Below are 17,465 nucleotides of genomic sequence, written 5' to 3' on the forward strand. Positions count from 1 at the left end.
CAACAGATAAGAACTTAATCCATACCAGAGTGACAAAAGAAAAAGACATTAACTGCATGTTTTACATCACTGAATTTGATGATCCTATTAACCTGAAGTTGATCAATTGTGACGAGCTGCAGATTATTTCAGTGTCACCTTCTTCAGCTTCACGGTTTACTAAGGGTTGAAAAACGTTCACCCTACGCTGTGGGGATGGGATAATCATCGTATCTTCTTGTGGGTCTGTTTATGTGCTAGAAGAAAGATTTGAATGCACAGAGTGTGAGAGGTTTGCAGTAAGTGATATTTGGGATATATTTTCATAGAATTATAGAACCCTACAGTGCAGAAAGAGGCCCATAGAGTCTGCACCGACCACAATACCACCCAAGCCCTAGCCCCATACCCCTACATATTTTACCCACTAATCCCTCTAATCTACGCATCTCAGGACACTAAGGGGCAATTTTAACATGGCCAATCAACCTAACCTGCACATCTTTGTCTGTGGGAGGAAACTGGAGCACCTGGAGGAAACCCACGCAGACACAAGGAGAACGTGCAAACTCCACACAGACAGTGACCCATGCTGAAAGCGAACGCAGGTCCCTGGAGCTGTAAAGCAGCAGTGCTAACCACTGTGCTACCGTGCTGCCCTTAATTTTTAAAAAGTTTGCGATGCAGGAGGGCTGTGACGTGCCTAATCAGAAGGAGGATCTGCTTCTCCTGCTTTCGCTGGGCTTCACTGAAGCATTGAGACAGTAAGATGTCTCACAACACCAGGTCAAAGTCCAACTGGTTTATTTGGTAACAAACGCCACTGGCTTTCAGGGCTTTGCACCTTTGTCAGGTGAGTCACCTGACAAAGTTAGTGGCAATTGAGTTGTGAGACTTCGTACTGTGTTTATCCCAATCCAACGCCTGCATCCACAGCATTGAAACAGTTCAAAGATGGGCATGTGGGCAAGGTGCTGCCTAACATCTTGACTTACTTGGAGAAGTGTAATTTTGTTTTTATTGGTGCTTAGTTCGCCATCTTTGATTTGCCTTTCACATAATGTTAATAGCTAAAGTGCACTGGCATTATCTAAGTGGACACTGTCCTGCACGTTCACTGCAATGAAAGGCCAAGACGTGAAAGACCTCGGTATCTCGCAGATGTCGCACGCTGGCGAATAAAATCGAAATCGGCGAGACACGCTGCCTTACCTTTTCAGTCGGGCCACCGTAGTTCGGTGCATTGTGGGATATTGGAGTACCGTTGCTGAGAGCGGCGGCTGGAGTTCGGCTTGGTCCGGCCCGGCGCGAGCGGTGGCTGGAATTCGGCTTGGTCCGGCCCGGCGCGAGCGGTGGCTGGAATTCGGCTTGGTTCGGCCCGGCGCGAGCGGCGGTTGGAACCCGGTTCGGCTTCACCCGCGCGGCGGTTGGATTCGCAGGTGACAGGCAGGGTGTGAGGCTGCGGCGAGGGAGAGAGTGCACTTCTTGCGCCATCATATCTCTTGAACCTTATAATCGGCCCCCCCGGGTGTCCACAATAACCTCTTCCCCCTCCCCGGTTAGCGGGCAAGTCAGCTTGGTGTGATGTTTTAAATTTACTTGGGAATGTGTGAAGGGCAGTGTTAATATGGGGCAGGGCGGTTATAGGTCCCGGGGGTAGGAGCTGGCTCGTGGGGACGGGGCGAAAGAAACAGAAATGGGAATTATTATTAGACTGTCTTAGGATGGAAGTTGGCCTGTGTGAAAACAGAAACGATATTTTGTTACAGTGGAATATTATGATCTGGAAACACTGCCTGAAAAGGATTACTTTCAAAGGGGAATTGGATAGTTACCTTTCCAAGTATTTAAGTGTTGTGGGGAAAGGTCTAGGAAGTTGGATTTGGGTAGATAGCCCTTTCAAAGAGCTGGTACAGATACGCTAAACTGAAAATGTAATATGATTAATGCCAACATCCCATGAATGAATTAAAAAAAACATTTTGGTGCAGTAGCATTCCCTTGAATTAAAAGGCTACACTTTGAAGTCCCCCTGAATCTCAACTGCCAGTTGTATTGTCAGAAAGCAGACCCTTGGATAAATAGTCCAATTGGATTAGGGAAAACAAACTCATAGCTCCATTCAAAGAAGAGCATAATATTTTCATGGTAGCATTCTACTTTGCCAACAGTACCAAAACAAATTACCTGGTTCTTTGTTTGTGGGAATTTGTAGTGTGCAGATTGTAGTATTTTCCACTATTAAACATGAATGCACTTCAGAATTGACTTGGAAGCTGCGTAGGACATCTTGATGAAATAAGAAGAGTTCTTTCTTAGTATGTGTACGAAACATACATAGAAAATAGAAGCAGGAGTAGGTCATTTGGCTCTTCGAACTTGCTACGCTATTCACTATGATCATGGCTGATCATCAAATTCAGTGTCCGTATACTGTTCCCCCCCACCCCCCGCATATATCTTGATCCCTTTAGTCCCAAGGGACTTGAAGGAGGAATCAAATTCCTCCTTGAAGTCACTCAATATTTTGGCCTCAACTACTTTCTGTGGTAGTGAATTCCATAGATTCACCACTCCCTGAGTTACATCTTGGCTTACTTGGAGAAGTACAATTTTGTTTTCATTGGTGCTGGGTTTGCCATCTTTGATTTGCTTTCACATAATATAGCTAAAGTGCACTGGCATTACCTAAGCGGACATTGTCCTGCACGTTCATTGCAATGAAAGTCCAAGATGTGAAAGACCTTGGTAGCTTGCAGATGGCGCACGCTGGCAAATAGAATCAAAATCAGCAAGATTTCACTGAGGTGAAGAAATTTCTCTTCCAAAAAGCTTGCTTCTTCTTAAATTGTGCCCCTATTTCTGGATTCCCCCACCATGGGGGACATTCTTTCTGAATCTACCCTGTGTTAATTTTGGTAGCGATTTGTAAGTTTCTGTGAGATCCCCTCTTCTTCTAAACTCTAATGAATATAATCCTAACCAATTTAGTATCTCTTCATATGACAGTCCTGCCATCCCAGGAATCAGCCTGGTAAACTTTTGCTTCACTTCCTCTATAGCATGAATATCCTTCTTCAAATAAGAACACCAAAACTGCACACTGCTTCAGGTAGAACCTCACCAATGCCGTATATAATTGAAGTAAACATCCCTATTCCTATACTCAAATCCACTCGCTATAAAGGCCAACAAACTAGTTGCCCTCTTTATGCCTGCTGCATCTGCATGCTTACTTGCAGTGACTATTGCACAAGGACCCCAAGGTCTCGCTGAGTATCCATCTCTCAATTTACATCAATTCAAATAACAATCTGCCCTCCTATTTTTGCTACCAAAGTGGGTAACCTCACATTTATCCACATTTATATTGCATCTGCTATGCATATGCCCACTCACTCAGCCTGTTCAAATCACATGGAAACATTTTTGCACCCTCCCCACAGCTCACCCTTCTGCCCAACTTTGTATCATCTGTAAATTTGGAGATAATACCTCATCAAATCAATTATATATAAATGTGAACAGTTGGGGTCCTAGCACAGATATGGTACCTCACTAGTCGGTGCCTGGCAAATAGAAAAAGACCCATTTATTCCAACTCTTTGCTTCCTGTTTGCTAACCAGCTTTCTCTCCATCTCAAGACTTTACCTGCAATTCCATGTTTTTTAATTTTACACAGTATCTGCTATGTAAGACTTTGTTAAAAGTCTAAATAAATCCATCCACCAGTTCTCCCTGGTCAACACTACTGGCTACACCCTCAAAGAATTTCTGTAGAATTGTCAAGCATGATAGTGGCATGGTAGCACAGTGGCTAGCACTGCTGCTTCACAGCTCCAGGGATCTGGGTTTAATTCCGGGCTTGGGCCACTGTCTGTGTGGAGTTTGCACATTCTCCTCGTGGGTTTCCTTCGGGTGCTCCAGTTTCCTCCCACAGTCCAAAGATATGCGGGTTAGGGTGATTGGCTGTGCTAAGATTGCCCCTTGGTGTCCTGAGATGCGAAGGTTAGAGGAATTAGCGGGTAAAATATGAAGGGATATGTGGATAGGGTCTGGGTGAGATTGTGGTCAGTGCAGACTCGATGGGCCAAATGGCCTCTTTCTGCACTGTAGGGTTTCTATGATTCTATGATTTCCCTTTCGTAAATCCAAATTAACTTTGTCTGATTATTCCACTGCTTTCCAAATGCTGTGCGATGAAATCCCTTATAACTGACTCTCACATCTTCCCATAACCGACGCTAGGCTATCTTTATTTTTGCTGTCCTGTTTTAACACAAACCATTTAAAAAGATGTAAATTCTCCCTTGAACATCTGATGTAATGACATCAAACGGTTGCTGTCTATGTTATATTTCTGGCCAAAATTCATGATGGTAATCCTGGGGGTGGATCCTTACTTTTCATTTTATAGTTACGTTTATCTCCAAAGTGTTGGTGTTGTAACAAAAGTACTCTTGAACAATCTTACACATTTTTTGATAAACTTTTTTCAGATGTTAGTTAAATGGTTAGTTCTGCTGCCTCACAACACCAGGGACCTGGGTTTGATTCCCTTGGCTTGAGTCACTGTCCGTGTGGAGTTTGCACGTTCTCCTCATGTCTGTGTGGGCTTCCTCTGGATGCTCCAGTTTCCTTTGACAGTCCAGAGACATATGGGTTAGGTTGATTGGCAGTGTTAAATTGCCCCTTAGTGTCAGGGGCCAGCAGGCTAAACACGTGGGCTACAGCGAAAGAGGCTAGGTGGGTTTGTGGTCGGTGCAGCCTCGATGGGTTGAATGACCTCCTTCTGCGCCATAGGGATTCTATGATTCTATTCTGAAATGCAGCCAAAGTTATTTTGCACATTTATCTACAATGAAAACCCACAGTATTTGAAAAATACAGCCGGTTTGTCAACATCTGTGGAGAGGAAAACAAGAGTTAATGTTTTGAGTCCAATATGACTCATCTTCGGAACTGAAGAGAGGCGGAATGTGATGGGTTTAAGCTATTAAAAAAATAGGATGGAGCAGGTGGAGCAAAAAGGGAAGGTGAATGATTAGAGAGTGTTGGAGATTACGTTATGAAAACCTCATGGAACAAAAGGCAAAGAGTGAGAACGGTACTAATAAAGGAATAAAACATTTTCCCAGAGTAGATGTTGATAGCAGAATATAGGTCAGTATTGTCTGAAAATAAAACATGAGAATGAGATCCAGACTGGCACCAGGGGATAAAGTACAAAATGGAAGATTCAGTTTGTGTTGTGAAGCTGTCGAACTTGAGTCCAGAACAGTGCAAAATGCCTAATTTGGAAATGAGGTGCTGTCCCTCAAACGTATGTTGGGCTTCATTAGAATATTGCAGCTGTCTTCGGCCAATTAACCTTACTCCATGTGAAAATAAGAAAAGGCTGATGTACTGAAAGGCTATAGACACTGACCGCGTCTCAGCTGTAATGCTGAAGGTGCACTGTTGCAACTTGCCATGGTTTTAACAGTAGCTCCCACTTGGAAAATGTTTTTAAAGACAGAAACTAATATGGTATGAAATGGATTTAAATGGGGGGTATGTAGGCTAAGTAAAACTTGCGTTTCATCCAAATTTGGTGTAATCCTGAAAAAAGTGTAATAAAATCCAGTAATTTGGAATCCTAATCATGGAGAAACAGGTGCTTATTATGCACAAAATGCAACATGACTGATATTTGTGGTAATTTACACTCAACCGATTAATTGCATTGTGCATTTCTCTTTGACATCACGCAAGTGAAGATTGCAGGGCCAGTAATACTTGGAATTTCTCATCATCTTGCTTAACCCTTAATTTAGATACAGCTGCAAACTGATCCTTCTACAGTCCCTCTACAGTCTTCTATAGTGGCAACACTGTCGAATTGCGCCACCATTAACAAAAGTGTAACTAGACCAGTCATATCAGTACAATGGATGCAAGGGCAAGGAAGACGTAATGTATTTTGCAATGAATGGGTCACCTCTTGACCCATTAAAATCTGTCTGAAAGACATAAGTTAGATGTATGATAAAATATTCAGTTCCCAGAGTCTACTTGATAATGTGGCTACCAATGGACTCATAATTGACACCCTCCACCATTTCTCCATTCTGTCCTCATAATTGAAATATTTCATCCCTGGAACCATTCTTGTAAACCTTTTCTGCACATACGCCAATGCTTTCATATTCTTCCTTTAGTGTGGCACTTAAAACAGTACACAGTATTCCAGCTGAGGTCTAGCTAGTGTCTTCCATAAGTTCAGCTTAACCTCCTTCCTCTTGTACTCCATGCCCCTACCAATAAAGCCCAGAATATTATATGCTTTATTAACTACTCTCTGCACCTGTCCTGCCACTTTCAATGATCTATGCACATATGCAACAAGGTACCTTTGCTTCTGTATTTTTTTTGCACCTTTTTTCAACTTCATCTTATTCTCTATGTCTTTAGACATTCAGGGAGATGGGGGGTTATTCTTAGCACTATGAAAAGATTTTGATGACACTTTTCCATAATTGTTCTGACAAAGTATCATAATTCATGCTGGTTAACATGTTACCAAACTTCAAAAAAAGCACAGTTGGGGACTAGAGCCATACAGGCCAATTTAACTAATTTGTGGCCTGCATACAAAAAGCAAGCATTAGCAGAGGCCTTTCCAAAAATCCAACCCCATCTTTTCTTCCCCATCCCTACTTTTGGCTAACTGAAAACAAAATAATAAATGCCTCTTTGCAGGGATTGAAGTATTGATAATCTTAATGGATATATCTTTCACAGAAATGTAAAGCCTTAAATTTCTATAAAAGCAAGCTATCTTACTGATGTGATTTTGAGCCACAAATAATTTGGGAATGGTGATTTATTTCTGTGTCAACATGATTGTGATATTGGGGTGATGATGTTCTATGCACCTGCTGCTCTTCATCTTCTAAGGGATAGAGGTTTCCAGTCAGTGAGATGCTGTCAAGGAAACCTTGACTGATTACCCCAGGTGCATTGTAAATAGTACACATTGTAGCCATGTTGGACCAGTGATGGAGGTAGTCAGTGTATAGGGTAGTGCATGGGTGCCAATCAAACAAGCTGCTTTGTCCTAGGTCATGTTGAGCTCCTTAAATGTTAGTGTTATACTCATCCAGGCAAGTAGAGTGGCTTGCACAACATTCAGAATCACAGAATTGTTAAGAGCACAGAAGGAAGCCATTCCCCCATCACCCTTGCACTGGTTCTCTGAATGAGCAATTCACTTAGGATAACTCCCCCATCATCCCCCTGTAATTGTACATGCTTTTCAGATGATTGTCTAGCGAACCTTTCACTGTGTCATCTCCAAGGCAAGTGTATTCTCCCTTGGAGAGATTAAAACTTAATAGCAGCGTCTTTCCTCCTGCCATCAGACTTTTGAATGGATCTCCCTTTTTATTAAGTTGATCTTTTTCTACATCTTAGCTATGACTGTAACATTACATTCTGCACCCTATCCTTTCCTTCTCTATGTACAGTATGTTTTGTAAAGTATACAAGAAACAATGTTTTTCACTGTATACTAATACATATGACAATAAATCGAACTATGCATTGTACGTCCAGGTGTGGTCTCATTAAAACTCTGTGCAGTTGTAGCATGACATCCTCATTCTTGGATCAGTCCTCTTGCAATAAGGGCTAATGTGTAATTTGTTCTTCTAATTGCTCGCTGTTCCGGAATGCTAACTTTGTTTCTTGTTGGAGGACTCCTAAATTTCTTTGAAAATGAATATTTAAAAGTTTCTGACCATTTAAAAATAAAATCTGTTTTTCTTTCTACCAAACCTCAGTTTCCCAGATTCTAACCTGTTGCCACCTTATTACCCACTTACTGAGCATGTCTATATCCCTTGTATCCACTGCATCAGCCTACTGTCCTACCTAGCTTTGTATCATTAGTAAACTTGGCAACATTATTCTGTCCCTTCATCTGATTCAGAAATATACTTTGTACATTGCTGAGGTGCCAGCACTGACTCTTGTTACATCCCATTAGTTGCAACCTGCCACCTTGATACTGCTCTGATTATTCCAATTCTCTGTTTCTGTCCATTAACCAATGATTTATCTGTGCTCAATGTTATCCCCAACCTCATGAGCCCTTATCTTGATTGTGGGATTTGACAATACTTTGATAGTGCCATTGAATGTCAAGGTGAGATAGTTAGAATTTCTTGTTTGTTGTTGCCTTGCATTTGTGTGACACAAATATAATTTACTACTTGTCAGTTGAAGCTTGAATGTTTTCCAGGTCATGGTGAATATGGGCACAGCCTCATTAGCAAGGAGGAACTGAACACTCTGCAGCTATCATTGAACATCCTTACTCTGAGCTTTTTCCAGGGGGAAGTTTTTAGTTAAAAGGGACAGTTTTTGAAGCAATGGAAGATAATTGAGCAAAGAAAATTGTTCTGTGGAACTCTTGAACCTATGTCTTGGGGTTGAGATGGGCTTCTAATAACAACAACTATCTTTGACACGAGGTAGGTATGACAAGTCAGTGGGGAGTTTTCCCCCTGATTCTCATTGAGTCCAAATATACTTGGGCTGCTCGGTGTCACATTCGGCCTCTCTCTCCTTATGTCTGGATGTTACCCTTTTGTCCATCCTTGGGTCATAACTGTATTGAGTTTGTTAGCTGAATCCAAAGTGAACATTGATGAAAACATTATTGGTGAGCAAGTGCCACTGGCTGACCCCTTCCATCACTTTGCTAGGTGAGAGCAGCCTGTAGTGGTAGTATTTGGCCAGATCAGATTTGTTCTACTTTTTCAGATTTCCATGCTGCCAAGAGATACGCTATCATGATTTGTCACATTCGTCAGCCTCACGCATCAATTGCAGTTTGTTTGCAACCACTCCGTGACAGTTGTCAGCCAACTATATTCACCACACTTTCTGCTGCCCTCCATTCTGCCTTCTAGAAGAGATCTCTGTAGCTTTTCAGCTCTGATCAAATGGCTGAAATATTGACTTTTTTCCTAGATGTCACTTTGAGTTCTTTTTGCTCTTGCAATTTCAAGCACTTCTTCATTTGTCTTGCAGAATGTATATGGAATTTTAAGCTTATGTCTTAGGATTCACATTTCAAAGGCCTCTGTTTCCTTCCACAGATCTTGTTGTCCAGGTTTTTGAGTCATATAGGAAAGTGGATACTATGTGGCATCTTATGAAATTTTCCTTGTACAAACCTTGTCTTGTTAACTTACCCTTCACCTTCATAAAGATTTTGTTTGTTTACTTTATTCCAATCCAATCAAATCAAATTAAAGCCAATTCAGAGTCCCAACAAATTGGGACATTCCTGATCCAAGCTGACAAGACAGGGCTCTCGCCTCCTGTCTTGGGCTTGATCTACATGATCCAAGCTGATTGGAGTAGGTGTAGCTCCTCCTCCAAGGCTTGATCTTATTTGCATCTTAGCCAAAAGGCCGAGATGCCGCTTTAAAAAATTGCTTCAAATGAAGCTGAAATACAACCTAATGACTTCAACCAAGTGCAGCATGTCGATACTCCAGCACCCTCCATTACCATTTATCCTCCATCGGTAAACTTGTTCCAGTGTGACACCATTCATTTTAGTTTCACTTTAGATTCTTCTAATGTTTTCCTTCCATCAACCATTGTTTTTGACTTTTGGTGTTCCTATTCAGTTCATGTTCTAAATTTCTAGATTTTAGTTGATCTACAGTATTTTGTAACACCTCATCTGATTCTGGTAGTAGTGCTGTGTCATCAGCATACTGCAAATTTATGTTCTTGCCTCCAATTTTGCCATTGGAAGTACATTTAATTTTTTTGATTATTTGTTTTACATACAGATTGGTGATAATACATAGCCTTGTCATGTACCGCTGTTTGCTTGAATCATATCTGCTCGTCCATCTGTAAGTCTGATGCTTGTTATTTAGTTCCCATAAAGGCTCTGGATAAATGTCACATCATTGCTGTCAATATTTCCATTCATAGACAATTTTCTGCTTTTGTCTATATTATTGTAAGATGGAAAATAGAACAGTTTGGCTTCCTTCAATATTTGCATGGTGACTGGTCAGGACCACTGTTAATGACAGAAAATAGAGGTAGGGAAGCAATTCTGACTGATGGCACTCAAAGGAAGGGAGACAACTCAAAGTTGCTTTGTCCTGTTAAATAATTAAATGCACTGTGTGATGAGTGAAGATTAAACAAATAACGAATTCAAATAAGCAAACACGAAAATTTTTATGCAATGAGTAAGATATTTTGTGTTGATTGACAGTTGTGCTGTATTGTAGACTGCTGCAACAGTTTGATTTCCTTATAACTGAACTAGAAGTTCTAATTTGGAAATGATTCTGTACTTTTTCAAAGTATAAATGCTGTTCATTCTGCTTGCATTTAGATAAACACTGCTAACTGCCTCCTTTTTAAGTAACTGATGCAATTTCTTATCTAGAAAACGTAAAAAATGACTACTGCTGCCCGACCAACTTTTGAACCAGCCAGAGGAGGAAAGGGAAAAGGTGAAGGAGATCTCAGTCAACTTTCCAAGCAGTACTCAAGCCGGGACCTTCCTTCACATACTAAAATCAAATACAGGTTAGAATATATATTTGTTTTTAAGGGTGTGGAAAAAGTTTGAGTTTTAGCTTTTTTTCATTTGTGTTAAACTATTACTTTTTTTAAAAAATGATTGGACAATACTTGACAAAGAGAATAGATTGGTATAATACTATGTAAGGGTAATATGTTTTATGTGTCTGAGATTTTGTTTCGTAGCAGGAAAGTGATCTTTCCTCAAATGTTTGAGCCGATTGACAGAGGGACAGATGAACAACAGTAAATAGTCAATGTTTTCGTGCAAGAATAACGTTGTCAGACTGGTTACTCCGATGAATCTTTTGACCAGAAATCTGAACGCATGATTACCTGTTTTGATATGTTAGCTAGATTGCTGTATGACACAGTGAGATTGTGGGAAATGGGGAAGAAAGACAACAATTTAAAATACTTAAATCTCTAATAATTGGGTCTTCACATTTATTCAATGACAACATATTGCTTTTGCTCTGCCTTGAGGAGTATCCCAAGTATCTCTATACGCCTCTTGCCTGCTTGCTGAGGAACTCTAAGTCACGCTTTAATCAAAAAGAAAAAAATCAGTTTGTCAAATATCTTAAGTGGATGGATGTAACAGTGACAAAATAAATTTAGTAATGTACATCATAAAATAGGTAATGTGAATGTTACTGATAACTTTATCAATGAAGAGGAGAAAATTAAAGGCTTCTGGCGCATACCACCTGACAAATGCAACCACTGCAGAGCAACAATCAGCATTTTCTGTTTTTGTTTCAGATTCCAGCTTTCATAGTATTTTGCTTTTATCTTTATCAATATACGATCTTCTCCCTTTAGCTCACTATCATTGTTTTTCATTTGTCAGCCAGTAAACTACAGCACCTCCTTTTTCAATCTAAGTAGCTGATTAGACTGCTTCTCACAACTCTGGATTCTGTAGAGTTTTAGACTTCAAAGGAAATTGGGCTTCATTGTAAGTTCAAGTAAAACTTGCAGTTTTACATTTTGCTTGATCTACAGCATTGAATTTATAATCCTGAAATACATCTGTAAGACTATATAATTTAAGTGCAATAGTCTATAAAAGTAGAGTGGAGGGGCACCTTTAATGCTTAATACTTGAATCTTATATAATGGATTTTTAAATATATTTTTGGGATTATGTAAGTAGTCTGTGTTTTCAGGATTAATTAAGTTTTGGGAGGTTAATAAAGACTACTTTCCTATGAGAACTGAGATATAAGGATAAGGTATTAGGTTCATACATTTGTAATGAGATGTTTGAATTATAAGTAAATAGATTGGATCTAAAATTTGCATTATAAAGTGGGGATTGGGTTTTCAGCTGCTGAATTTCAAAGGGGAGTTCCAAAGTGACGACGAATATTTGCAACATAACAGGAAAAGGTATGTTAAATTTCATTGACCAAAAGTAGAGGGGATAGGAAAACACCAAATATTTTCAAGTTTGGACAGGTTGAGTTCAAAGAAGTGTTTGAGGGCAATGAAATTTGAGGTGAATGAGGGTGAAAGTATTCAAGGAAAACCGTTTAACTTTGTTGTATGGCTGTGGGGAAATGTCCCTCTATGTGTGTGTGTAAGTAAGTGTTGTGAAAGTTTTGAATCTGAACAAGTCATCCAGTTTCAAGTCAGGAAGTCATTGCTTTTCAGAACACAATTTGTTTTTGAAACTTCTAATTAGATTTCCACCACATCTGAGTGGAAATATTTGAGTAGTTGTGCAATATCTCCTTTATTAAAGTGACAAGTTATTTGCTTTGGGTAATATCACTGCATTTTTATAGTTAAAGTCAATAAGGGGGTTGTCAGGAAGGTAGTTTACTTGCATATTTTTGAGCAAGTGTTTTTTTTTTGGAGAGGGATGATTCTTAAGAATGTTTTAACTTTAGTTTTATGTGCTTAGGTTTTTTCTTTTCTCATAAATCTTACACTTCTAAAATGCTAAAAGTGTTACTAGAGAATTATGCTTACGCCTTTTGGGTCAGTAACTTTTCCTCATTGTTTTCAAAATACAGAAAGATGGGTTTATGATTATTAAGACATGCTTCCATCTGAGGTCTTTCTTGCTCAGCAAATAAAATGCTATGGTCGTAATACCTTAGTCTGTTAATAGTAGCCACATTCAGTGGGATATAACATCCACTTTGGGTGCAATCATGAATCCTGGCACAAATTGCAACCAAAGCTTCATCCAATTTCAGAATTTGTTTCTTGAGTTTCCACCAAATCAGCTATATTTACTTACAAATTAGGAGCAGGAACAGACCATTTTCCCCCTCTAGCTGCTCCGTCTATTCAATAAGATCATGGTAGATCTGACTATAGCGTTGGTTCCACCCTGAAACCTTTTGACTCCCTTGTTAGTCAAGAATGTATCTACCTCTGTGTTGAAAATATTCAATGTCCTTGTCTCCACTGCTCTTGGAAAGAGCTTTCCAAAGATTCATAATCCTTAAAGAAAAATAATTTCCCTCATCTCCATCTTTTAAACTAAGTTCCCAAGTTATAGTCTTTCCCACAAAGGGGAACATCCTTTCAGCACCTACCCTGTCAAATCTCCTGAGGATATTGTATGTTTCAATAAAATGACCTCCCATTCTTCTAAACTTCAATAGATGCAGGCCCAATCTTTCCATATAAGATAATTCCCCCCTCCCAGGTATCAGGCAATTGAATCTACTCTGAATTCTTCTAACGCATTTATCTATTTCTTAATTAAGGAAACCAAAACTGTACACAGTACCCTGGATGTGGTCTTGTTAATGCTCTGTAACACTGCAGGAAAACATTCCTACATTTATATTTCATTCCCCTTACAAAAAATGACAATATTCCATTTGCCTTCCTAATCACTTGAATACAACTTAGATTGATGTACCAGGGCAACCAGATCTCTTTGTCCCTTGGAGTTCTGTAATTTCTCTTTGTTTAAATAATATATGCATTTCTATTCTTTCTGCCAAGGGGACAAGTTCGCATTTTCCCACCATTATGCTCCATCTATCAATTTTTTGCTCACTCAATTAACCTTTTAATATCTTTTTGCAGATGCCATACGTACCCTTCACAACTTACTCTCCTAAATGTCTTTGTATCATCAGAAAATTTAGCAACCATACCTTTTGGTCCTGTATTCTAAGTCATTGATGTGAAGTGTAAATAGTTAAGCTCCCAACACTGATCCTTGTGGCATGCCACTCACCACATCTTGCCCATTGGAAAATGACCCATTTATGCCCACTCTCTGTTAACCATTAGCTAATCAGTCCTTTTATTCTTTCTAATATATTACCCCTTACACCACGAGCTATCATTTTGCATAGTAATCTTTGTGGCACCTTGTCAGATGTCTTCTGGAAATCTAAGAGCAGCACATTCACAGGTTCCCCTATATCCATGTTGCACCTCACTTCTTCACAGAACTTCAATAAATTAGTGAAACATGATTTCCCTTTCACAAAACCATGTTAACTCTGCCTGATTGCATTGACATTTTCCAAGAGCCCTGCTATGACTTCAATAATAGATTCCAGCGTTTTCCCTGTGACAGAACTTTGACACAGTCGCAGATACAAAGATCTTTAAAATGTCACGAACAGGCACACAAAATAATCAGAAAGGAAATGGAATGCTGGTCTTTACATCTAGAGGGCTAGAGTACAAGGGGATCATGCTTCTAAGTATACAATAGCCTGGTTCGACCTCACCTGGAGTACTGAAAGTAGTTCTGGATGCTGCACCTTGAGAAGGATGTATTGGCCTTGGAGGGAGTCCAGTGTAAATTAGAATGCTGCCTGACTTTGCGTTATAATTTATGGAGGGGCTAAGTTGTGCTCATAGAAATTTAAAAGGTTAAGTGGTGATTTGATAGAAGTTTTAAAATCTTGGGGAAGCAGGTCAGAAGTCTAAAATTAGGAGGGGGGAAGCATAGTCTAAAAATTAGAGTCAGGTCATTCAGGTGTGAAATTAACAAACACTTTCACAAATAAAGGTTGGTAGAAGTTTGGAACTCTCTTCCACAAATGGCAATTGATGCTAGATGAATTTCTAATTGAGGTTAATCAACATCTATTGAAAGCATTAAAGAACATGGGCAAGGGGGTCAGGGGAGTACATCTAATAAGATCATGGATCAGCCATGTTCTAATTGAAGACCAAAAAGTCTCCAGAGAGTACAATGCCTACTCCTTTTTCCCATGTTCCTGTGCAGTATACCCATCATTCTGTACGTATTTCAAACTACAGGTATTTACTGACCCAGGTACAAAAGCAAAATGCAGATCCTGGAAATTGAAATAAAAACAGAAATATGGGAAATACTCAGCAAGTCTGACAGCATTTGTGGAGAGAAAAACAGTCAAGATTTTGCGTTGTTGACCTTTTTTGTCAGAGCTGGGAAAATTTAGCGAATTAATACCTTTGAAGAAAGAGGCAGGCTGCCAAGTAGGGAAACAAAAGGAAAGGTTTAATAGAGTGGAAAGCAAAAAAAAAATTAAAATATCATTGTTTGGTGCAAGGCAAAAGGAGATGGTAATAGGTCAAGTAGGAAACAAAAGGTGGGTCTCAAGGTGTACATGGAATAGCAGAATTGTGACCAACAGTTACCTTCAGAAAAAAAAGGTGAAGATTCCGATCTGAAACTGTTGAACATGGAGGCTGGTATTGTAGAAATTGAAGATCAGGAAAATTCTTTCATGGCTCTTTGAGGATTGGGAAAGGCCAAGGTGAGAAATATGAAGCGGGGATTATGAGATGATAGGAGACAAAAGGCAAGTGTTGCACCTCCTGAACATGCATGGAAATGGAAGGACTGATTTGGGATGTTCAATGAGAGAATGAGGGTGTTGAGGAGAGGATAGTCCCTTAGGAATGCTGGGAGAGGTGGGGAAGATGTGTTTTTTGTTTTTTTTTAATTTTTTCATGGACTGGGCCATGTTAAGAACAGCATTTGTTGCCCATCTCTAATTGCTCTTGAGTGACTTGTCAGAGGGCATTTGAGAGTCAATCGCATTACTGTGGATCTGGGGTTATGTGTAGCCTGACTACATATTGTTGGCAGATTTCCTTCTCTTGATATTAATGAACCAGATGAGCTTTTACAACATTCAGTGAAATGTCACCATTATTGATCTCAGTTTTGTCTTCCAGATTTATTCATTGAATTTAAATCCCACCAGCTGTGGTGGGATTTTAACCTATCTCTAGAGCATTAGCTTAAGCCTCTCTAATGCCACTATATCCTCTTGTTGGAGGTAGCAGAGATCCCTTGAACGTGGAGATTTCAGTGAAATTGTTTATTAAATCTCATCATTTTCACATTTATGTCCCCTCCCCCTTATTCTCCTTTCTGGTAAATGTATGTCAAGCACCACTTGTGACTGTAAAGGTGCTTGTTTGCTTTTAGAGCGTTCTCAGTTCCATTTTGAACCAGCCACTGGGAAGTACGTTATATTTGCTAGTATATAATTGATGTCTCAATTAAACTTTCTGTATTCCAATTTGGACTGATCATTTTGTGACATACCAGATCTCTGGTTTGTTGAGATTGAACAGCTATGATACAGCTGTATGGATAATGTCCTCAATACAACTTCTAAACTTTGTTTTGAGCTTGCTGTGAAATATCGTATAAGAACTTGTACAATCTGCATATAGGCAACCAACCCAGGATGTCCCTGAAGAGCTGCGTAGCCGTGACTTCCGTAGAGAATTGGAGGAGAGGGAACGAGTGGTAGTACGGGAGAAGAATCGAGACCGACCACCCAGAGGTATATAAAGTTCCTTTTTAAAACCGGGAAGTTATGTTGAAATTAAAGGAACAAACAGGACTATAATGGCTACAGAACTGAGGAAATAATAGTTTTGAACTAGAAGTATTTGTTTTCGATCTTAGTAATTTGCCACAAGCCTAGTATTGTTGATATCAACTTAATGCAAGATAAGTCCATTCAAAAGTCTGACAGCAGCAGGGAAGAAGCTGTTCTTGAGTCGGTTCGTATGTTTCTGTATGTTTTTCCTGAAAAAGGTGGAAGAGCGAATGTCCAGAATGCGTGGGGTCCTTAATTATGCTGGCTGCTTTGCCAAATCAGTGGGAAGTGTAGACAATGTCAGTGGATGGGAGGTTGGTTTGCATGATGGATTGGGCTACATTCACAACTTTTTGTAGTTCTTTGCAGTCTTGGGCAGAGCAGAAGCCGTACCAAGCTGTAGTACAACCAGAAAGAATGCTTTCTATAGTGCATCTGTAAAAGTTGGTGAGAGTTGAAGCTGACATGCTAAATTTCCTTACTTTCTGGGAAAGTAGAGGCGTTGGTGGGCTTTCTTGACTGTAGCATCAATCTATGTGATATCTATGTTTTTTTGCAAGGTACTGATTTTTTTTTCATGGTCATTTTACATAACCTATCTAAAAGTAAATTTCCAGTTAATCCAAAGAAATGTTCAGATTAGCATCTAGAGCTACATTTCTGTACTGCACAACTGTTGGATCTGTATTACTGTACCAGGCTAATTCAGCAGCCTTGCAACAATAGTGATATAGTTGTGCCATTTTTTGAGAATCAGTGCAACGTTGGATTGATGAACTGTAGATTTGGGGCTATCATTCCATTCATGGCAAAGAGCTTGATCTTTATGTACAGCTGTGTAAATGTACTGATCTGAGATTTGGCTACTTCCGTATAGGTGATGCAAAAATCACTCTGAACATTTTCTCTTATCGCTGCTGGGATTTTTTTTGAGAATGTACCTCTCAATTTAATATTTGATAAAATGTTTCAGGCTTGATATGACATGATGTGGAAACGCTGGCATTGGACTGTGGTAAGCACAGTAAAAAATCTCTCAACATTAGGTTAAAGTCCAACAG

At 39.6% G+C, this 17,465-nt stretch overlaps 1 protein-coding gene across 3 annotated transcripts in view; it reads left to right on the forward strand.

Moving 5' to 3' along the window:
- cwc15 (CWC15 spliceosome associated protein) overlaps positions 1-17,465 on the forward strand; it is a 68,724-nt gene that overhangs the window by 10,290 nt on the left and 40,969 nt on the right. Inside the window, exons 1-3 of one of the 3 annotated variants that reach the window (XM_080196977.1) lie at positions 872-950; positions 10,452-10,594; positions 16,253-16,365. In XM_080196977.1, the coding sequence (XP_080053103.1) occupies positions 10,464-10,594; positions 16,253-16,365 (244 nt within the window). In that variant the 5' untranslated portion in view covers positions 872-950; positions 10,452-10,463. Of the gene's footprint in view, positions 1-871; positions 951-1,267; positions 1,419-10,451; positions 10,595-16,252; positions 16,366-17,465 lie in introns of those variants that run through there. The other 2 variants (XM_080196975.1, XM_080196976.1) reach the window with 2 other exon arrangements.

Source organism: Carcharhinus amblyrhynchos, chromosome 10, assembly GCF_965287045.1.
Source record: "Carcharhinus amblyrhynchos chromosome 10, sCarAmb.v2.hapA, whole genome shotgun sequence".
Classification (NCBI taxonomy): domain Eukaryota; kingdom Metazoa; phylum Chordata; class Chondrichthyes; order Carcharhiniformes; family Carcharhinidae; genus Carcharhinus; species Carcharhinus amblyrhynchos.